Source organism: Bemisia tabaci, chromosome 1 (genome assembly GCF_918797505.1).
Source record: "Bemisia tabaci chromosome 1, PGI_BMITA_v3".
Taxonomy (NCBI): Eukaryota; Metazoa; Arthropoda; class Insecta; order Hemiptera; family Aleyrodidae; genus Bemisia; species Bemisia tabaci.
This window is the reverse complement of record NC_092793.1, coordinates 41,169,673-41,193,953: the sequence shown is the minus strand read 5'-3', so window position 1 is coordinate 41,193,953 and position 24,281 is coordinate 41,169,673. Positions and strand designations below refer to the sequence as shown.

Here is a 24,281-nt window from a genome sequence, read left to right as displayed (position 1 = left end):
TAGATATTGAATATCCAGGACACCTCCACGACCTGCACAAGGACCTTCCGTTCTTGTGCAAGAACGAAATACCACCATCGGGAGCGGGGAAATATACGAAACTATTGACGACTCTAGCTAATAAAAACAACTATGTTATCCACTATGTAATGTTGAAAGAAGTGCTCGGTCAGGGATTAAAACTCCTGCGCGTCAACTGGGCCATCAAATTCCGTCAGGCTCCTTTCTTGGCATCCTTCATCGAGCTGAACGCCCGGTTGAGACGGGACACTACGAATCCGTTCCACCAAACGCTCCTGAAACTGTGCAGCAACGCTTGCTACGGAAAATTTATCGAGAACCCGTTGAAGCGAAAGAATGTTAAATTGGGTACAAACAGCAGACAGATATTGAAAGCCATCTCACGGGTCGATTTCGTAGATCGCACGATTTTCGACGAAGAGTTGGTAGCAATCCATTTACGGAGAACAGAGGTCGTCATAGACAGACCAATGATTGTTGGTTTTTCAATCTTAGATCTGAGTAAAGTACACATGTATCAATTCCACTATACTCACATGCTTAAGAAGTACAATCCCGACCAAGTTCAACTTCTCTTTATGGATACGTACTCGTTCATTGACGAGTTGACTACACCGAACGTCTACGATGATATGATGACAGATCTACACTTGTACGACACCTCCAACGTCCCAGAAGGTCATCAATGTCGCAGCGCGACAAACCGTAAAGTAATGGGTAGTTTTAAGGATGAAACGGGGGGAACACCCATTGCTGAGTTTGTCGCGCTGCGACCCAAAATGTATGCAAATCGTTTCAGCAAGGGGGAAACAGAGAAAAGGGCAAAAGGAATATCAACAGCAGTGGTAAGATCGCTAAACTTTGTCAATTTTCTCACAGTATTAAAGGATCCCGAATCGAGAATGAGCGCCCCGATGCGCAGGATCGAGGCGCGGAGACATCAACTATACTCATTTGAAAGTACAAAAAGAACCCTCTCCGGCTTAGACGATAAACGTTGTATTTTAGAAGACGGTGTTAGCAATGTTCCTTGGGGTCATCGTGACATCGACGACGATCTTTGCATGGTGGATGAAAGTTGCGGAGCCGAGACCGAGTTGAGAAAAATCCTCGCGGTTAAACAACCTCGTATAAATAGTATAAATAATTCTGGAGAACCGTCAGTTAAGAAACCTCGAATTTGAAAATAGGAACAGTGTTCACTCCGTCCTCTAGAATATATTGTTTGTCATCGAGTCCGGGTAGAGTTGAGAAAAAATCCTCGCTGTTAAACAACCTCGTATAAATAGTATAAATAATTCTGGAGAACCGTCAGTTAAGAAACCTCGAATTTGAAAATAGTAAAAGTGTAACTAACGGAACGAATAAATGATGGCTTGTCTCGATGTACAAGGTTTTTGGAGCCAAGGAAATTTCATCGTCAAAGAGTTTGGTCTTGTGGATATGAAGTGTACTGAAACTGAACTCTATTTATTCAAACCTCCGTTCCCGAGCAGCATGTTGAGCGCTAAAGACGTTGTGACAAACAACTGGTTAACACGCAATTATCATCACTTGGAATGGGAAAGCGGGTTTCTCGAGTACGATGAATTCACTTCAAAAATGAATCGCATCGGGAACCGCTACGATGTACTTTATGTTAAAGGTGAACAAAAACGAAATTTCATTAAGGGTTTCGTGCCGGAAAAATGTATCGTTGTAAATTTGGACACTAAAGATTGTCCGTCCTTGCGACTATTGGCTCGTTGGTTGACAGCATATACGTGTCCTTTAGTGCATCCATTTTGCGCTATGTCGAACGCATTCCGATTGTGTTTGTGGTTGTCGGAATCCTCTTATCGTGATTATTTCAAAACTGAAATCATGCAGGAGCAGCAGAAGATTATAGTGGCAGACGAACAAAGGAATCAGCCCGAAAATAATATAGGAGTGGGAAATAAGTCAGATTGAACGAACCGAAATATAGCAGACGAAAAGTGAAATCATCCGTGCTTAATATAGCAGACAAATTGTCGAATCAACCCGACTTAATATATAGCACACGAAAAGTGGAATCATCCGCAGACGCATTATCGAACCGAAATATAGCAGACGAAAAGTGAAATCATCTGTGCTTAATATAGCAGACAAATTGTCGAATCAACCCGACTTAATATAGAGCACACGAAAAGTGGAATCATCCGCAGACGAAATATCGAACCGAAATATAGCAGTCGAAAATTGAAATCATCCGTGCTTAATATAGCAGACAACTTGTTTCACTCGAAATATATAGCACACGAAAATTGGAATCATCCGTACCTTGAAAGAACTGACGACATGGAAGTTTTCAACAATTCAATCTTGATCGTCAACGCTAAAGAGCTGACTGTAAACGCCCGCTACAAGATGAACAAACTCATCAAAATGCCAACCAAGTACGGGATCACCGTTGTCGCTGATATCATCTTCGAGAATCATCATCGTCTCCTCTTCCTACGTTTGCACATTACGAACCGTTTGACGGACGATGCAATTCAGGATATCAACGCTGGATCCTTCGATCTCATCTACGAAGGTCCGATCGGAAGAACACATAAATTCGCACTCGTTCCAAACGTTGCAGCTTGATTTATATTGTACGTCATGTTTGTATTCCTTTCTAAATGATGTAATGTTTTAAAAAAAATAAAAAAAAATAAAAAAAAAAAAAAAAAAATAACATGCTTGTAAAAAAAATGAAAAAATAAACATGTTATTTTTTTTTTAAATTTTTGCTTAAGATCAATCCAATTGCCTCACGGTTCCGTGCAGTAGTTCGTACGAATACTTCACAGGCGTGATCAGAATCACCTGGGCTGTAGTGTTGGCTGGGAAATTCTCTTTTACCACAACGGTCAACGTGATATCCACCGGAGCTGTTTTTAGATCTTCACCTTGAACGCATTTGATGACAAAAATCGCGCGATCTTTGAAATTTTCCATCAACATAGCTGGCTCGCAGAGTTTCTCACCTTTCCAGTAGTCTCTCATAAAATCGGTGTAGTTCAGGTAGGCGTGATTATAATCCATAGTCGGGAAATCGTAGATCGTATCAACTTGAGGAAACCGACGCTCACCGATTTGAACGCTGACCGAGCGCACATTTACATGGTCGAAACGAGAGGAATCCTTCAGGTGATTGTCTCGTCGATCCGTTTGAAATACCAACACCACGAATTTGGGCTTGTGCCTGCTGGTTGTTCTTACGCTCCATTTGAACGTCTTGGTCGGAAAAATCCCCGGGATGTCGTGCGATTCCCAATTCATGTATTCGAAACTCATCTTATCGTTCTTCTTCATCTTGAGCAAGATTTGTTTTTCCAGTTCCAATGTGAATTTAACGACGGGAATCTCCCAATAGATTTCGATTATTTTTTTGATGGTGTAACCGTCCGCGGTCGCCGCGTCGGTGATATAATATGCGTTCTTATCCGTACCACTGCGCACTAGGATCAACTCTTGCGAGCATCTGACTAGAACGTCTTTGAAATGTACTGCGAATCCGCTGAGTGAAGACAACGGAACGACAGCGCACTGAGTTTCATCCAACGTCGTCATATCCCATTCGGTCCACGAAGAAGAGATGTCACAAAACCCGGAAGTTGCGAGTCTCGCGGTTTCCGCTCTAGTGTATGTGAGATAATTTTTCACGGTTGATGTCACTCCGACACACTGCATGCTGTCGACTTCCGTCCCGTTCACTTTGTACTGCATACGGTCGAACAAGTGCAGGGGATAATTGTTAGCCCACTTAACTTTAGGTTTTGTAGCATCTGCGGCGGCTCCAGGATTTTTCTCGAGTTTCACTTCTAATCGCATGAAGATCCTCGAATCTTGAGGCACGGTGATCAGACCGTGGGTATCGGGGGTGAACCGGATCGAATCGTTGTTTCCACGCCGTTCGTTGACCGGACCGAAACGGATGTATTCGTATTCGATGATCTCTTGTCGCCAAGCTTCCATCTCGTTCTTATTTCGGATTTTTTACCACGAATCCGAGTTGTGTGAGAGCCCTCTTGGAATATTCGGTCAAAGTTTTCCTCTGCTGTTGCTGTTGTTGTTGTTGACAACTAGTTCGTGGATTATCAATACTATTATATGCAAGAGAATTTAGGAACGTATCGTTGTTGTCGTCGTTCTGGATCCTTCGTTTACCCATAGGTTAGCGGTCTCACGAGCAGTCGAACTGTCACTTCTTCACCACCGAAATTGATCGCTCTTCCTTGTTGGTCTACTATATTAACGAGCAAACGTTGGATCTTATCACCCAAGACCGGGTAGTAATGAAGCGTCGACGGTTGCTCTACCATTTTGAATCCGGGTTCGATATCGGGAGCAAACGCATAAATGTGATGTCCGCGCACCCCGTTCACGTATCCACCGTCGGCGATGCTGCATTCGATGCATATCATGTTTACGGGTGAGATGTTGACGCGATAGTCAGCTTCGTGCCATTCGTCCGGTGCCAAGAGACGCTTTCCGAATCCGAGCACCTTACGTAAAGTGCCGGGTCTGCGGAAATCGATCCAGTACTTGGATTTGATGCTTACTTTAAGCGTAGCGTTGTTCGCTTTGAGTTTGATGGCTTCCGCTCCGCCAAGTTCTCCCTGCAAGTATTCTTGTACACCCTCAATCTCGTAGGCTCCGATCGGGAAGGAAATTGCCGAGTAATTCTCTTCAGGGCTCTCGGAGTAGAAAAGCAGTCTGTTCGTTATGTCGATGTTCGGGATGGAATAATAAGTCACAAAACCCGTCAGACCGATCTCGCAAGGTCCGAACAACTCGAGAGGTCTAGGCAGTGCAAACTCGAGAACGTTGCTCCTCCCCGTCAACATGAACGTGTGACATCTTCTCTGAGTTTCCATATTCGGGTTTCGAGAATACTATATATTCCTGGTTTGTACGAGCCATTCTAAACATCGTTTCCCGCAGACGCTCGAGTTGAAATTTTATTCGCTATCATAATTATATCCTATTGTCGTCGCTGAGCTACCGCGTGAGCGTAAAATGTATTGCGTAATTTCAACGGGTGGTGGTAGATCACCGAAGCTGTCGTAGTACAATGCGTTACCGCTCTTTGAAATCCGGTACGCTGTCCAATGTGTACCGGGTCCATCGCTTCGGTCCAGATTGATTATACCACACTCGGGACGTTTCGGTTTCTTGGTCGCCAATTCATCGATCATGAACACACCACGGAAATGCGGGATTCGTAATTGTTCTGTCGCAGCGATCCTCAACTCAACGTCCGTCATCGCTCGGCGCGGTAGCTCACGGATCAGTTTAAATTCTTTCGGTAAGGCCTCAAGTAAAGTCCGGAACCTTTACGGTACGGTCGCAAGTACAATCCTTCACCGAGGTGTACATTCTTCTTCAAAGATCCATCGATGACCGTCTTGATCATTTTCGCTACCGGTGTGATTGTTCGCGCGGCCAGACCAATACTCGTCAGGAGATTCTTGACTCCGGCACCCGTCTTCGGGATAGCCAAGATTCGCTCCGCCGGTTTCTTCTTCTTCGTTTTCGTCGCCTCGGCACCCATCTTTGGGAGAGTCAAGATTCGTTCGATCGACCGCTCCACCGGTTTCGTCTTCTTCTTCGACGCTCTCTTCTTCTTCTTAGGTTTCGGTTTTTTCGCTGCCACCGTCTTGTTGAGTCCCATTCCGAGTTTGGCTTTGAGTTTCATAGCGTTCGTTACGGCGTATGCTGCCGCTCTTTCACCCAACGATGAGTCGGACGCTTTCACACGTTCCCAAGCTCTGTCCGCAAGTATGAGATCGGCTTTGTTCCTCTCGGTGGTGTCTTTGGTCTTACTCTAAGCGATGTCGTGGGACTTGTGTTCCCGCCACAGCGGATCCACCAGGTATTTGGAAACTCGGAAGTTTCCCCGGCAATACGCACACGGGCAACACGCGTTACACCGCGACGTATTGTCTCTCTCCGCGGCGTTTGTTCCTAGCGAACTTCGCCCGACCGCCGCCTGAGGGCGCTCCGCGCACCACGCTTGGTTGCGATCAGCTGACCGACCGGTCTCTCTGTAGGTCACTAGTGCTTGCTGCTTGCACGTCGTATCTGGATTTGGAGTTTAGCTGTTCCGCTGCTGTTCACAAGGATTTCTCTGGAGTTCTTGCTTTCCCTGCTTTCTTTGCTTGTTTTCACTTTCTTCCTTTTAGCCGTCATCACGGTAAGCCGTAGTTTTCATTTGTCACTACCACCTCCTTTGTCACCGCATGTGGAGACCTCAGCCTTGAGAGCCCACCACCGCCTTACCGCCGCATAGCTGTCATCTTCCCAAACAGAAAGGGTTTTGGGAAGATGATCGGCTGAGCGCCACCACGTTTTAGGTTCGAGGGTATTCAGTTTCGGAGAGAGAGGTGAGGCACACCTATATACAGTCCACTCATATTTTTAGCTCATCCCTGACGCTCCAACTTGCAAGCTTCGTCGAGCGGATTTATACCCGGATCTCCGCGTTTCAATCGTTCTGCGAGGCGAGTGTCCGGTCCGCAGTACCTGTAGTCGCCCGGTAAGTGTAGTTCGAACGGTAGTGAATTTATCAACGAGTTTAACAGTCCACGTCCTCGATTGGTTTTGCTGCAAGTTGATAATCTTCTCGGTGACATACTCTGACGAAAATATCCATACTATTTATACGGAGAAGTAAAAAAAAAAATAACTGTCCGATAAAATAGGGAACGAATACGATGCGACTCGTCAAGCAAAGAAAGTCATTGCGAGTCCCGAACCTCGACAAACGGAAGAAGCAAAATGAAAACCGACGACAACGACGACGACGACGACACAGTGAACTGTTACCGGATAGTATCCGTTGCATTGTCGCCGGACCGTCCAACTGCGGTAAAACAAATGTGATGGTTTGCTTGCTACAACATCCGAACGGATTGAAGTTCCGCAACGTGTACTTGTACTCCAAGACACCGTTCCAACCCAAGTACGAAGAACTGCGTCAGATATTCAACGGAATCGATGGTCTCGGATACAACGTCTATTCGGACACGGCCGAGATTGTTCCACCAAACGATGCCGCATCGGACTCGGTCTTTATCTTCGATGATGTCGCCTGTGACAAACAAAATGCGATGCGGGATTATTTTAGTATGGGAAGGCATAGCTCGGTCGATAGTTTCTACTTGTGTCAAACTTATTCTCGCATACCGAAACAATTGATTCGCGATAACGCTAACCTGCTCGTAGTTTTTAAACAGGACAATACAAACTTGCGACACATCTACGACGATCACGTTAACACAGATTTCACGTTCGAAGATTTCAGACATATTTGCTCGGTGTGCTGGCAGGACAAGTGCGGGTTTTTAGTCATCGATAAAGATAGTAATATGAACGAGGGAAGGTACCGGAAAGGTTTCGATACTTATATTGTACAAGATGGATAACTTATTGTTGTCGACGATCGCTCAGAAATACGGTAGTATCGATAAAATCCGTCAAGATATCCAGCGGAAGGTAAATACCATTCGCACCGAAGAGGCGGACGCTCAGGTGACGTTGAAGGAAGTTTTCAAACCGTTGACAGATCCGCTCGCAGCGTTGCAGAAAACTGTCTCGTCATCAACACCCGCACTTGTTGCTGCTCCTCAGGAAAAGAAAACCAAGATCGAAGCTTCAAAATCGGAAACGAAAGATAAAGCAATGTTTGTTGATAGTTTATTTGCTTCGTTCGGATCACCGAAAAATATGAACAATGATAATGACGATAACGACTCAAAGGAGGAGGAGGATGATGATGATGATGTGATGAATCGTTCCAAGATGCAACGGATAAGTTTCGATTCGGACGGACGACTAATCTTGGACGGTGGTGATGAGGTGTTCGAACCGACGGCCGGGTTCTTGGAGCTCCTTTTTAAGAAACATCCGCGTAATTACACAGCAGACGATCGCGCTAAATTCCAACGAGTAGTTACGCTCACCAATGCGCATCGGAGGGATCATCATCCACACGGTAGACCCAACTCGAACCGCAGTCAAAAATACCGCGATCTCATCAAACCTTTGTTCGCTACATCGACTCCGAGATCAACGAGGAAGTCATCGTGTAAAAAATTGAAGAAAGGCTCCGGTATCAAAATTCACCGTGCAAAACGGGAACTCGTCTATTGGGACGATCCGAACAAATTGGTCCAACGTCTCGTTTTACTTGTAGCTTCGAAACAAGCTGGTCACACCGATCACGATCGTGAAATTCTGAGTATCGCCGAAGAGCTTCGCGAAGCGGATTACATCCACTAAATATAAGTTCCACACAAAAAATTAGTCACACCGACCGGTTTGGAAGATCAAAAAGGACTTACGTTCGCAACACGAAGCAAGGTCTCAAAGGTGACGGTTTCTTACTGGATCCCGACGGGAATTATCTCGTATCCAACAAACGGATTCGTCAAGTGCAAGATCCCGAAAGCGATGAGGATGCGGTGAACAAACAATGGTCCGAACGGAAGTGGAAGGAAGCTATGAAATTAGGTCAACACTGTCTGGAGCGTATCCACCAACTTCACCAATCTTACAATCGTCTGTTTAAAGTAATAGCATCGGAACAACATTTGAATCGAGAGAGCGGACGACGACGACGACGTTGACGGTAATTATCATGTCGGCAGAAAAACGTGGGATCGTCGAGGAGCTACATAAACCTGCACGACGAAACTATCCGCGTCCTAAAGTACGGATTCTCGGATTGTTCGATTTATGGCAAGCCGATCTCGTCGAGATGCAACCGTACGCCTCGGTCAACAAAGGATACAGATTTCTCCTCACCGTCATCGACGCGTGCTCGAAAAAGGCCTGGGCCGAACCGCTCAAATCGAAAATGGCCACGGATGTCACTTATGCTCTGCAACGCGTTCTCAAAGCAGCCGGAAAGTCACCGAAACATTTACAGTCGATATGGGCTCGGAATTCTACAGCTCCAAATGTCAAGCATTGATGAAGCGTCACAAGATCAATATGTACAGCTCGTACTCGACAACCAAAGCCTCTATTGTGGAGCGATTCAACCGAACGCTCTAAACGAAGATGTGGAAAGAGTGCAGTGCGCAAGGATCGTACAAGTGGGTAGATCTATTACCGAAACTCATCCGTGAATATAACGGGAACGTTCATCACACCATCGGGATGAAACCAATCGATGTCACCGAAAAGGATGTACCGATGATCCTGCAAAAGCTTCGTGGGCCGCCGCTGAGTAAAATTGAAAAGAGACGTCTAGCGTCTGGCCAGACGAAAACAGAATGTCGGTGATCACGTCCGGATATCGAGACTCAAAGCCATGTTCGAAAAAGGATACACACCGAATTCGAGCACGGAAATTTTCAAGATTGTCAGCGTCAATCCGACCGTTCCGATCACGTACGATCTGAAAGACGCGCACGATACGATCATCAAAGGAAAATTCTACCGCGCAGAACTCCAACCTACCAACTATAAAGATACGTTCCTGGTGGAGAAAATTCTGCGTCGCAAGAAAAACCAGGTCTTTGTCAAATGGTTGGGTCTGGACGCGAGTCACAACAGTTGGATCGATAGTAAGGATTTCGTATAAATAATATGCAACGCGTACGTTATCTAAACGTGTTTGCGTTTTCTAAACACGTTTGCGTTTTCGAAACGTGTTTGCGTTTTTTAAACGTGTTTTCGTTTTCGAAACGCGTTTGTGTTTTCTAAACGCGCACGTTTCTCGGACGTTAACTCTTTTAAACTGTAACTGTAACTGTAAATATCCAACAAAAAAAAATAATACATTTTTTTTTTGATTCATCAAACTGAACATTGTAATATCCAATCCCACTCGCTCATCCCAAAACATAAGGTTCCCGATACGCATCTCCAAGCGCACACTACTGAAAATTTAAATTCCCGAATCAGACCCTATTCACCAGTCTCCGATACCAGCCCCATACTGTAAGATACGGTCTTTCGAAGCCGAAAATTTTACAAGTCCGAAATCTCGAAAACGAAAAGTCGTAACGAAATTCGGTCCGTACAGTTTTCCGATCCTCGATTATGGAAAAGAATCGCATTGGTCCGCAACGGATCGGAGGATGGTGATTTTCCGAAAATTTTCCAATTTTCCCGAATCAGACCCCAATCTACAGTATCCGATACCGACCCATACTGCAAGATACGGTCACTCGAAACGGAAAAATTTTACAAGTCCCAAAATCCGAATTTTTTGCACAATCTGGCAACATTGTTTTGAAAAATCCACTAATTTCTCGCACCATCTGGCAACACTGTAAAATGCAATGTTGCAAAATTTCACCAATAATTAAATAATTTATTTACATGCCCCGTTCGGCAACGTTGTAACCGCCATCTTGAAAAATACACCATTGCATAACACGCAGATTGAAGGGCTACATTACGCGATTGCATAACCTGATTATTGAAGGGGCAACATGCAATACTTTCTTTTTTACAGCGTTGCCATATTGAATAATAATCCCTATACAACACTGTAATTTAATTCGTATTTTTCTGCACCATCGTGCAACGCTGTTGGATTTTTATTAGGGGCAAGTCGCCATTTTCATACTACTATTTAACTAGAATCAGCGCAACAGCCTTTCAACTTGCCTTATTTGCTCTCATGTTTACTTTTAAAGGTGATATTCACAAAATTTCAAATCAGTAGATTCCTTAGCTTTCTAATGGAAAGATAAAACACGGTAAAGCCATTTTGCCTCTAAACGTATGTCTGGATGTTTCTTATTTTCAATTTTATTCAAGGGTACCTATTCCTGCCAAATTTCATACATCTGGCTGCTACAGGGCAACATAAGTCTGAAATACCTCAGAAAATTACAGATTGTCTGCTCATTCTCAAGATGGCGGCCATTAAACGGGTAAAAATAACTGCATTTAAATCTCAGGATTTTTGGGTTCCTTAGATATTGACACGTGCCCATTCGGTAATGTAGCATCGGGTCCATGATCTTGGACTCCATGATCACTTATATAATGTTAGGTTGCTCATCACGTCCAAGATCTTGGACTCCATGCTCACTTTGATGAGGGATAATTCAAAGTGAGCATAGCGTCCAAAATTGTGGGATGCAGGTATTCCTGACAAGAGCATAAGGTCCAAAAGTTCATTTAGACAATTTTTGTGAAATAAAGACGAAAAAATGTGTTTTCGTAACACATTGTGCATTAGTTTTGTTAGGTTGAGTTAGGTTAGGTTAGTTCAAGCTAGATTTGATCAGAGAAATTTACGATTTTCTATCATGATGAACTTTAAAACTAAAAAAGGTCTACTTGCTATTGGACTCCATGCTCAAGCAAAGGAGTGAAAAGTTTAGCGATGAGCATGGAGTCCAAGATCTTGGACGAGATGAGCAGGCAAGTATATTAAGGGTGAGCATGGAGTCCAATATCATGGACGCGATGCTACATAATCGCCCATTCCATGCAGAGAGTTGCAAAACAGCCACGAAAATCCGACAAACCTCGGAGGAACAGGGCAATCGGCTTTTTTCCAAGATGGCGGTCAAGTTCGGCGGTAAAATGGCTGACCAAACTCGGGCCTCAATGAATTTCTATTTTTAACACACTCATGGATATTCCTGCCAAAATTCACGCGTCCAGCTGCAAAACAGCCGCGCAAATCTGAGAAACCGCGGAGGGCTCGGACAGGACTGGGCGGTTAGTTTCCGAAATGGCGGTCATTATCCAGAATAAAGATGGCCAGCTGAACCATTGGGTCTCGATACATTTTTTTTTCAATATGTTTATGCATATTCCTGCCAAATTTCATTTATCTCATTACAACCCAGCCTCGAAAATCTGATAAACCGCTAATTTTCAAAATGGCGGCCAATAGCAAGGGTAAAATGGCCGACTGGACTTAAATGTCAATTTTTCCAAATTCTAGACACACTCAAGTATATTCCTGCCAAATTTCATGTTCAAGGGTACCTAAGTTAGAACGCCTGGAAAATGAGATAATAATGGAAATCAGCTTATGGCGGCCATCTTTGAAAATGGCGGCCAAAATACGGGGAACCATGGGGGATCCAGCTTGGGTCCCGACTGATTTTCATTCTAGGTACCTTAAACTACATTTTCACCAAGTTTCATGCTGGTATCCTAATTTGAAATATTTTGGTGATATTTGACCCTAAGCGACCCCATTATGAATACTCATATTTCCGTAGGATTTCCTGAAGAATGATGTTGTCGTTCAGTCCGCATGGATTGGAGCGCGCAAAGCACGCGCGAGTCACTAGTCATCAATAAATATGCAGAAATAGTTTTACCCTTAGGAGGAGGACATCCCGGACCCGGGTCCTGGTTTTCTTCCCGGCATTCTTGACGCTCCAGCCGAAAATCTCTGAGTAAGGATCCGTCTGCACACCGTGGTCCCTCTTGAGAGCTCTCTCGCAACCAGGCTTGTAGCCACAGCACTCCGCACGAACATCGCAAAGGGTTCCCTGTAATGAGATTTACAACATCAACGACAAAATTAAGTATCTATCTATCTATATATTTAATATCCTAAGGCCTTTTATGGCCTCCTACAGTTTGTGCTAATTCGATCTGGGAAACTACTGGACCGATTTTCCTCGGATTTGTTTTAAATGAAAGCTCTTAGGCTGTAGACGTGCCAATATCCCTTGGTTTTTCGATTTGCGCGACCGACGTTGCAAAATTTACCTCGATTTGATAACGACATATTTGCATTTTTGACTTTGGACAGTTTGTGCTAATTCGATCTCGGAAACTACTGGACCGATTTTCCTCAAATTTGTTTTAAATGAAAGCTCTTAGGCTGTAGATGTGCCAACACCCCTTGGTTGAACGACGTTGCAAAACTTACCCCGATTTGATTACGAAATATTTGCGTCTTTGCCGCTGGATAAGTCATATGGTTGAGGGACCTCCCACCCTCTGATTTTGCGTTTCCCTCTCCACGTAAACCCATCCCTACCTGCTCACTACACGTGTCACCCTTCTACTCTGGCATGGGTCCTATGGCAGTTGGCAGTATCACTCCCTTCCGCATGCCGCCTGACTCGGAACACCTGCTACGCAATTCCTCCGTCGCATTGCTCATAATGAGTCTTTGCTTTGTCCAGATTTCTTATTAACGCGTCTAGAGTTTTGCTTTCTTGATTTTGTCTTCAGTTTTTTTTTTACATGAAAATTAGATAATTTTGATGTGTATTTTTCAGAAGATAATTTTGCTTTTTACGGCAGCACAGGTTTTATTCATAATTAACTTTTTTACAGCAGCTCATGTGTTCTTCCAAGAGAATCGGTAACAATGTTCACCCTTTCGCATCGTTAACTTTTCACAAAGTGTTTTTTATTTTTCAAGGATGTTTCTTTTTCTAGAAGTACCTAGGTAGTTATCACTATTAGTTTCTTATTCTTTGTTTTTGAATTTATCATTTTGCCTCCAGGAAGTCCTCTAATTACTCGTACTAGCAAAATTTGGCTCGCGAGGCGAGCCAATATTCACTCGCGGAACAAGTGACTGGGGGTCCAGGGGGCGAAGCCACCGGCTAGCGGCGCAAGCGAGCGTAGCGAGCTGCAGCAGCTAGTTCCTTATAAAACTTCGAAGGATTCCACTTCATTCCACCATTTATTCGAATCCGGAAGGGTTGCCAGATTGTGCGATAAAAGTTAATCTATACTATAAGCTCAGAGACCTCCTAATTTTGCGTAACTGGTAACGCTTAGTTCCAGCGTTCTACCGGGCCGGTTTCCATGGTTTTTGCGGCTATCGACGGGCAATTGTCCCTAGATTAGCCCGTTTTATTCAGTTTCTCAAAATATGACCCAGGTTTTTTTATATTACGTGGTAAAGTTGCGAATCATCCCATTTAAACAATGTAAATTTATACTTTTTGTCATAGTTCGTTCGAGCGTTTTACCGGGCCGATTTCCATGATTTTTGCGTAAATCGACAGATGATAGGCCCTAGATGAGCCCGCTCTATTCAGATTTTGGAAATAAGACCCAGGTTTCTTTTAAAATCACGTTATAAAAGTGAGCGAATTTACAGAATGCTCCGGGACTGCTGCCGCTATGCGCAGGAGGATGCGCAGTGGTCGAGAAGGTCACGCAGTGGCTGAGTAGCCTGCGCATCAGCTCTCCTCATCAACACAAGATTCGCCCCGTAGACTTTTAGAGGAGCGGTGGCCGAGTCGTCTAAAACGTCGGAAGCGTCCTCACATCTCAAGATGTGGGATCGATTCTTGACTTCTCAATCATTAATATTATGACCCGATTATTGCCATTCGTTGTTTCACCGCAATGTTTCATTAATCAGTCTTTGCAAAACGCGTCCTTTTGAGCATACTTTCGAACATGTGCTGGATATAATTGTTAGCCAACTTGAATGGAGGTTTCGTGGCATCTGCGTTGGCTCCAGGAATTTTTTCTAGTTTCACTTCTACACGCATGAAGATCCTCGAATCTTGAGGCACGGTGATCAGACCGTGGGTATCGACCAATTTTGTCATCGTCTGAAAGCTGGTGGTTTTCTCTAAATTTTACTGACTAAGATCATCTCTTTGCGACAAACTGTTCACGAGAAATGCGAGTTTAAAGTTTCATCTTTAACCCCCCCCCCCTTCCCTTCTATCCGTAATTAATTGATTTCAATTCGTCAGTGTTTTGGACTTCGAAAGTGATCCTCTATCAACCCTGAAAGTATTTCGAAGATCAGGGCGAAGTTGGAAATGACCGCTTTTTCATAAGGCCTTTTGATGACCGTTTTACCACCCATTCTCCTCCATTTTGTCGGAACACTCCTGCATGAAATGTTCCTGCAATTCTGCAGGAAGTTAATATCGTATAATCATAAACAGATTTTTAATTTCACCTCTGCCCCGCATCACAAAATATCCAGTACCTAAAATTGATGATAATCAGAAATAGCTAGTGATCATCAGTAAAAGGGAGTAACAGTTAGCAAATTGGAGTAGAAATGTAGTGTCATTTAGTCCATTAGATTAACTTTTCACCCACCTCTCCTGACAAAATGGCGCTGTTGGGTGAATGTTTCCATTTAATCCATAGTTTCCTCACTTGTCATCAAAAGCGGAGTAGCAAACTTGGAATCGATTTCTCTCGGTTGCGAGGTTTCAAAATGTTCTTCTCTGAATTAATTCGGTAAATTTTCCCGTTTTATTTTTTCTCTACGATAATTTGAACCGGAGTTATGATTTTTTGAAAATAGGCCAAATCTGACCTTTTACCGATCATAACTTGGTCAAAAGTTAAGATATTAATCTGCGGTTTGCGCCAAAACTTTTGGTTTTTGGTGTTCCTTTTAATGATGTATCACACAGTAGGGGTTATCGATTGAAAAAAAAAGTTGGGGGCCCCCACCCCCCTTGAGGGAGGGGCAAAAATTTTGACCCTCCCCCTAAAATATGGTCCCCTTTGAGATAGAAACATTCCGTAAGTTTCGTTTTTCTATCTTCAACCGTTAAAAAGTTACCAAGGGGGGGGGGGGGGGTACGGACTTTTGGGACGCCCTGTATGTGGGTACTTCACGAATTTTGAAAATAGGTCAAATCTGACCTTTGACCTATCATAACTCGGTCAAAAATTAAGATACTAATCTGCGGTTTGCGCCAAAATTCTTAGTTTTTGGTGTTTCTTCTAATGATCTATCACACGGTAGGGGTCAATTGAAAAAAAAAGTTGGGGGCCCCCCACTTTCCTTGAGGAAGGGACAAAAATTTTGACTCCCCCCCCCCTCAAAAAAAAAAAATGGTCCCCTTTGAGATAGAAACATTCCGCAAGTTTCATTTTTCTATCTTCAACCGTTCAAAAGTTACCAGGGAGGCTAGGGACTTTTGGGACGCCCTGTATGTGGGTACTTCACGAGTTTTTCATGGGCCTTTAGTTTCCTAAAAGGATAGCTGAAGCTCTTAAAGAAAAAAAAAATCCGTCAAATACCAAAGGAGATTTTGCGAAAAGAATCAGCAGTGCCAATTAGGTAGGTTCAATAAGTTCACGTAGTTTTCGATCAAGGAACTTTGAACTTCAGACGTTCGGAAAATTAAAAGGAAGGAAAAGAAAAATTGAAATTATTTCTTGTTTGAAAACTTATAAAATTGAATCATCCAAATCTTTTGAAAAGTAGGCAGCTTTAAGAAAGATAAATCCACACCTTCAATGTCCAGTGAGGCGATGTTGGTACGCAAGTTTCCAAAAGTATTCTCGGGGAATGACGTCAGCTTGTTGTCTCGGATGCTGAAGTATCGCAACTGTGACATGTGGTCAAGTGGGCTCCCCTCGATGCCGCAAATTCGATTGTTGTCAAGCTGTCACAGAAAAACAAAGTTCCGGAGGGCAAGGCAAAGTGCGATTATAAATGTAGGTTGTAGGTAGGTACATTTTCTGCATGAATTGGATACCTACAAGGAATCATTGGAAAACACAGAGATTCTCCAATTTTTAAGAAATAAGTGAAGGGTGAAGGATATAATGAGAAAATTTTTTTTATATAGATACCTATGTAAATCTTACCACCGTACGTTGTCCAGACTGTGGGAGCTTTTACATTTTGTCTCATACCAAAACTGAGGTCTTATTAAACCGAAGGTCGATACTCCAATAATTATTTCAGGCGTCTAAATGTTTGCGAAGGCTCTTGATATAAGGAATACCTTCCAGCTCCTCGATTGTTGAATCGTTATCGAATGACCTTGATCGATATATAGTATTGTTAAGATAGGGATTTATCGATCAGAAGCATTCGATAACGATTCAACAATCGACCCGCAGGAAGACTGAAATTTTCATCGTAAAATGTTTACAACGCTTAATGAGGAGAGTTTCTTGCTCTCCCTGCATTCCTCAACTATAGAAGACAGTACCTAACACATTTCTAGCGCTTTACATATTTTCCATTATTTGGGCATCTATGGTATCCATGAAAGAAGACCTTTGATGCACGAGGGTCGTCCAGAAAGTAAGATTTCCTACTCAATATCTCCTAAACTAAAAGAGAGAAAGAAAACTTGTTGCGAAGCCACTACCCCAATAGCCGAAGTATGATATGAGTACCGATCACCAAAGTGTGACACCACGTACCTCCACTTGCTGAGGACGCTCCCTGAAATTTTGGACCCTCGCAAAGAGGAGGTGGATTTAGAGGAACACCCTTCTATAAAGAGCCCGATGAAGCCTTTTGCTGATTATGTTGATGTAGGTAGGTACGCTAGAGAGCAGCACTCGTTTATACTTCTCAAGCTTGTACGTGTGTGTGTGTGTCTCATCGTCGTTGTAAGCTATGTAATGGCGTCGGATGTTCATAATCTGTAATTTTTACCGGTGTAGTTTGCGAAGTAAGAAAGAAATAAGTCCTAAATCTGTCGTTAAATGCTTCATCTCAACATTTTTAAGAGACTAGGTACCTATGTTGCACGGTAAATTTAAGGTAAGTCTTCGTACCTACGACCTTCGTACTTACACACCTCTCTTCATGTTGCTTGAGTTTTAGCTTCAACCATATTATATTCATGTACTTACTCGTGGATTTTCCTTTTTTTTTTTTTTTTTTTTTTTTTTTTTTTTTTTTTTTGCATTTAGATCAGCATATTGACGGTGTAAGTCCGCAACCTCGTACCTCGGTGTGCGACGTGGCAGACTGTCTGTCATACTCTTTTTTTAGTGAAAAACTACTCAATGGCAAATCTTGAAAACTGCCGTGATTTTTCTTTCCTGGAAAAAAAAAAAAAAAAAAAATCTGCGAGAACTTCAAGGAGTGATGTCGCTGTTGTAGACAAATCCCGAAATCTACACAAATCAAAATTCGTCCAAAGCCTAATTGACGGTATCTGTTTATTTAGCCACGGCTCATTTAGCCACGTGGCGAACTGCAACAAAAATTGTTGCAAATTGCCACAAACTTAGGGTGCTGCGTGGCTAAATGAAACAAGAAAAATCAGTGCGGCTAAATGTAACAAAAATTGTTGCAGTTAGCCACAGCCTTTGAAATGGCCTACCAAATTCAGCAAAAAAAATTGTTATTTATCCTCCCATTCTTATTTTACTGCAGTGTAAGTGATTTTATTGAAGATCTGGAATAGATTAAAAAGTATAAAAAACCATTCGTATGTATTGAAAACATTTTTTTTTTAAAATAATTTTACCATCTTCCACTAGTGACCAATGCAATACTGATTCTACTTTACGCTGAAATACATGAAAATCTACTAATAGGAAAATATTCGAAGGAATTATTGACTACAGCATCCAGCTCTCCCTCCTTAGATTAGGTAAGGTTAGGTTAGGTAAGGTTAGGTTAGGCTAGGTCAAGTTCGTTTCGATTAGGTCCGGTAACGCTGCAATGGAGATACCTGGTTTTATCCTTCGGCCATGTGGCTATAACTGCAACATAATTTGTTGCACTTTGCCCCGTTTGCCACACTATTTTTCTTGTTTCGTTTAGCCACATAGCACCTAATCTCTGTGGCAAGATGCAACATTTTTTGTTGCATTTTACCACGTGGCTAAATGAGCTGTGGCTAAATGAAACGTATTCCTATTTGACATGTCCTGAAATGAAAATAAAATTCGGTATTTGTCTAGAGCTATAACGAAAGAACGAGCGAAGAAGTTATCACAGCGAGTTTATTCAAGAACAAACAAAGAGTGCCCTAACGGCTTGACCCTGGCGAAGAGACATATTTCCCTGCCATTACATGCTGCCAACCTATGGGAAATACCACCTCTAGAGACATCGCGATTTGGCCAACACCGTTTTGGACGAATTCCGAAACTTTTTCTGAGTTGATTTGTCCAGACGGATCGCGAACTGGCCGCAGGCAAATCGCGATTTATTTATTTATCTAATTACCGTAACTATTTTAATTGGCTAATTTAATTTTACTACTAGTATACTAATTTAATTTCATGAATTTAATTTGACTATGAGAATAAGTCATCAATGAGTTATAAGTAAATTTTTGCGAACTGTCCATCGCGGGAACGTATACCGGTTGTCGGTTTGTCGGTTTGTCCATTTCCTCACGAAATAAAATTTTCGAGTGCAAGGAAATATTTTTAAAGGCAGAGGACATTCCAGAAGAAAAATAAATAAGTATTCGCTCTTCCAGTCTGCAAGCCTCCATACTGGCGGACCGGGGCTTTTTATGTGTAACTGCAAAAGTATGCATGTCTCCAACATCTGCAAATGGAAAGTCGCCGCAATTCAAAGTGCCATGCCTTTCTCCCTTACAAGAATAAAATAACGCGTTATCTGTTTTGTTTTAACTTAATTTAATGTAAAAAGTAATTATTAAAAAATTAATTAAATAGTAACTTATTTTCTTAGTCATACTAGGAGGAACCCAAAAAACCCGGAATTTTGCTGTAGCTTGGCAACGGTGGAAAATATCCGGGCTCTACTGCTAGATGGTGTAACTAGAGGCTATGAAGAGTCACTAGGCCAAATTTCAACGTCGTACCACATTTTCTTTTATTTTGGCGAGACTTGGTTTAAGGGGTTGTCTGGCGAGTTCGTCGTTTTTGAAGATGGGTGGTTTTCACGGGCAATGCACGGCGAACTCTGTCAATTTTTTGGAGTGAATCTTATAGGGGACATATTTCACTCGTGACATACGTTGTCCCTCGTTTTAGAGTGTGATTTATTGTTCGAACTTCGACTGGACGCCCAGCGGCAGTCGCCGGCTAGAACGCTGAATGGGGGATCAATTCGGCAACAACGCGTTTTAGGCCCAAATTTTTCACAGCAATGTTTTGAATATTTCTGTATTACATTCAAGTGATTTCTGCTAGTTAATTAAACCACCCTATTACCACCCTAATTCACAAAAACGCACTTTTTTTTCATTATTTGCATCGGTTTTATCCAATGGCGATGGCGGTTTGGAGCCATATACAGGGGTTTCGGGCGTTACAGCACCATTTTTAAAGCAAAAACCGTGCTCACACTAAAGTTTTTGATGTGCCTTGTCTTCCAGTAGTAGCAATTCAAAAGGTTAACAGAGAAAGTCGTGTTTTCGTCGTGTAAAAGAGAAAAACTTGAGCGCTAAGTGTTGTTACTGAAATTGAGCCATCTTCAAAAACGACGAACTCGCCAGAACTCGACGAACCCCTTAAACCAAGTCATGCCAAAATAAGAGAAAATGCGTTACGACGTTGAAATTTGGCCTAGTGACCCTTTAAAACTCCTAATTACACCTCCTAGCAGTGGAACCCGAATATTTTCCATCGTTGCCAGGTTGCAGCAAAATTCCGTTTTTTCTTGGTTCCTCCTCGTATTAAATTCATGATATTAAATTAGTGAATTAGTTAGGTACAGTAATTATACTTAGTCAATCCTTAAAATTAAGTTCGACAAACGTAAAGGAATCTATTGAAGTAGCAACACGTAGCCCGACGACACAGACTGCCTACCTATCTCATGCTATATTCTAAGGTAAGGAATAATTTTAACTTCTCATTAGCTTTAACTTTTTGTTTCGGGATTTGTCGAAAATAGTATTGGCCAAATCGCGACTCGTCTAGGCAAATTCCGAATTTTATTTTCATCTCGGGATTTGTCAAATAGGTGTTAAACACATTGAGATTTGTTCAGTGCTGTCTGATAAGCCCATCGGAACGGTCGTTCTCCCAGTTCAGTGCTCCAATCTTATCTACTTGATAATCAGTGAATTCACCGCTGCCGTGGCAGCTTCGTTTTCTCATCTAAACAAGGTTTAACCTCAAAATCACAAAGTGGCCTAAAACCTAAATTTTCCATCCTACCCCTGCAATGGCGGGGGTAGAAAACGAAAAGGTTACATCTGAGGATGTTAACAAACCTCCAGATAAAAACACTATAATTAAACAAGTGCTCGAGGCAGATTTAAATCCTATTGTGAATGATACCCGCGTCTCAGAAAATGTTAAGTACTTTATGACTCAATCTAAAAACTTAGTTAAAACTCTTAATGAAGAGAATAAAGTGCTTGAAAATAAACTCTGTGTCGTTTCCACAAAACTTTTAGCTCAAGACGAAGTGATTGCATCGTTACAAGCTCAAATTAACGAAGTTAAAGAACAGCAGAAAGCAGGTAACCCTCAAACTGCAGTTAAAGACACAAACGTTAAATCAGTTAAGGATTTAACCAAATCTAGTAAGTCAAATGGGCAAGCTAAAATTACCCAATTTACTAAGAATGTTTCCAAAAACACTCCAAACAATCAAGTTTCAAGTGCTTCTACTCTGCCAGAATCAAACCCAATCCCAACAGGGAACAAATTCGACGTCCTTTGCAATGAGGAAATGGAAATCGCCACACTGGAGGACGATGACGCTTCTCTCTCCGAAGACGCCAATTCTGACCCGGAATACCGTGCAAAACGTCAGGCATACAGACAACTGAGGAAAAAGAGGAAGAGAGGGAACTCCAGTGATCAGGACCCCCAAACTTCATCTTCAACCAAGCTACCTAATGATAAGTCAAACTCTAGTGATACCAATATTAATATTAACTCTAAGACCAAAATTCTTCCACCTCCTCCTATTAAAGTTGTGGGATTAAAAACCTATGAAGATATTAAAAATATCATTAAATCAGCTTCCCCTAAAGAAGAATACACTCTGCGATTTGTCGGAAGCGAAACCTGGAAGGTAAATCCTTCTTCAGAGGATGCATTCAGACAAATCACAGAAAATTTAAACTCAAACAATGTACAATGGTATTCGCATGCTAATAAAAATACCAGAAATATTAAGGTCATCTGCAAAGGCCTTCCCCCTTCTATGCCTGAAGAAGAAATCTTACAAGACCTTTTAAATAAAAATTTTAAAATTAAAAATGCAACCTGTATGAGGAAGCGCATAGAAAAAACAAACCAAAAATCTGCTCTAGCTGATAAGACTAAAGCACAAGATCAACCTAATCCTGAAAACCTCACTCCTAAGAAGGAAATAAAAGAATACGAACTGATTAAAATACCAGTGCATCAGTTGGATTTTGATCACTCCGAATCTATTGAAAAAATTCATGGTATAAAATCAATTGCCCACACTATGGTAAAAATTGAACCCATTAAAATTAACCCGGCTATTGTGCCACAATGTGAAAGGTGTTGCGGCTTCCAGCACACGGCCAACTACTGTGCTAAAACTCCCCGTTGTGTCAAATGTGCTGGCAAACACCTATCTGCTGATTGTATCTACAAAGGTAGAATTTCTAATCCGAAATGTATCAACTGCGGTGCTATTGGGCATCCAGCCAGCTACCGAGGATGTCCCTTCGCAAAGGAGTTTCAAGTTGCCAGAAAACAACAGTTAAAATCAAAAAATAATCCCGAAAAAACGGGAAAAATTTCCCTCAACTAGGAAATAATAAAACACTTAAGACTTCAAAGTCAAAACCTCTTGATAAGTCGTTTGCTCAAGCGGTGTCTGGCAATAAAAATAATGAGTCCGCTCCACAAAATCAAGCTGATATCATCAGCACACTTTTAAAAACAATCGAGGCACTTAGTGTGCAAATTCAACTTCTGAATGAGAAAATCGGTCGTTTGGAAGCTCGTTCCAATAAATAAAATGAATCATATTTCTGTATCTTTCTTATGTATAATTCTAATGAAAATGTCTCTTTGTCTTTTATCCAAAATAATGATGACTCTCTTTTTTCTGAGCAGAATGATGAAGTCATTGATTACGATGATATAGTGCGACTACATTCACGCACACAATCTACAAACGCCTCATCATCATTAAATTTTATGGCATGGAACTGCGGCGGCTTGACGCGGACGAAGGCCGAGGAATTCAATGTCACGCTAAGGGATTTTGATGTGGACATAGCCCTCCTGTCGGAGACCTGGTTCACCAAAAACGATTTCAAAAGGTATTTTGTGGGGTACAGGATGTATAATGCGATGCACCCTGCAAATAAACGTAGAGGTGGGTCCTCGGTTCTAATAAAAGAAAAGGTAAAACATAATTTAATAAAAATTATTGAAACAGCAGCCTTTCAGAGTGCTGTGATTAGAATCGAGACAAGCCTCGGCGATTTTAATGTGGCGTCGCTTTATACGCCGCCCAAAAACACTATTTCTACTGAAGAGTACACTGACTTTTTAGGTGAACTGGGTATCTCCTATCTGATCGGTGGAGATTGGAACGCCAAGGATCCGCGTTGGGGCTCTAGAATTTCAAACCCCAAGGGATCGTCTATACTAGAAGCGGTTAACCTGGCAAATGGTAATTTCATTACCCCAGGGAAACCAACTAACTTCCCATACGATCCGAAACATTTACCTGATCTCATAGACTTTTTTGTATATAATAATTTAGAATTAATTGATAAAACAACATGTGATACTTTACCCCCTCCCTTAGCTGGACATGCTAAAATTTCTTTATCTATTTTTACAAACCCTATCCTGGCAGACCGCCCTCCCATGATATGTTCTAAAAAAACAAACTGGGACAAATTCCGACAAGATTTAGATCAAATGATCAACAATGGCGTTCCAATCACTTCTCCAGAAGATATTGATAGGGAGGCTGAGCTGTTGGTTGAACAAATAAAAATCTGTGCAAAAGCAAACACTCCTATAGCAATAAACAACTCCAAACCTTATACCATTCCCAAAGAATTGCTAAAAGTAATTAGATCGAAACGGAAAGCGCAACGTACTGCAGTGAACTCTAAGCTCCCAGTAGACAAAGCTGAATATAATCGACTTAATAAGATAGTTAAAAGACGCACCCAAGAATTTCTCAACTACAAATTTGAAAATTTTATAAATTCTCTTTCAGCAAAAGCAGATAAAGACTACTCACTCTGGGCTGCAACAAATTACCTTAAAAAGCCTAAACTCCTGAAATTTCCAATTAAAAAATCAGATAACTCATGGGCAAATTCAGATTCAGAAAAAGCTGAAATATTAGCTGACCATTTCGAGGCAGCCTTTCAACCTCACTCTGAGATAGAACCAGATTCTTCTGATTCAGATGATGTTCCAACTAGCAGCTCAGACTCGGATTCACAGGTGCAGGGGAGGTGTCAACATCAAAACCCCGGAAAAAGTTTAGAAAAATACCACCAGTCAAGATAAAATCTATCTCCCCTTCAGAGATCATTAAGGAAATTAAAGGGAAGATAAAAGCCAAAAAAGCCCTTGGCTTCGATAAAATATCTGGTATAATTTTGAAAAACCTCCCGAAAAAGGCAATCATGAAACTGGTCGGAATTTTTAACGCAGTT

General features: G+C 42.0%; 1 protein-coding gene across 1 annotated transcript in view; it reads right to left on the bottom strand.

The window, feature by feature from the left end:
• Nucleotides 1-24,281, bottom strand: part of LOC109038396 (uncharacterized) — a 150,255-nt gene that overhangs the window by 49,040 nt on the left and 76,934 nt on the right. Inside the window, exons 5-6 of the mRNA XM_072306432.1 lie at nt 16,211-16,364; nt 12,339-12,512 (exon numbers count right to left, since the gene is read on the bottom strand). Of these exons, the coding sequence (XP_072162533.1) occupies nt 12,339-12,512; nt 16,211-16,364 (328 nt within the window). The remainder of the gene's footprint in view (nt 1-12,338; nt 12,513-16,210; nt 16,365-24,281) is intronic.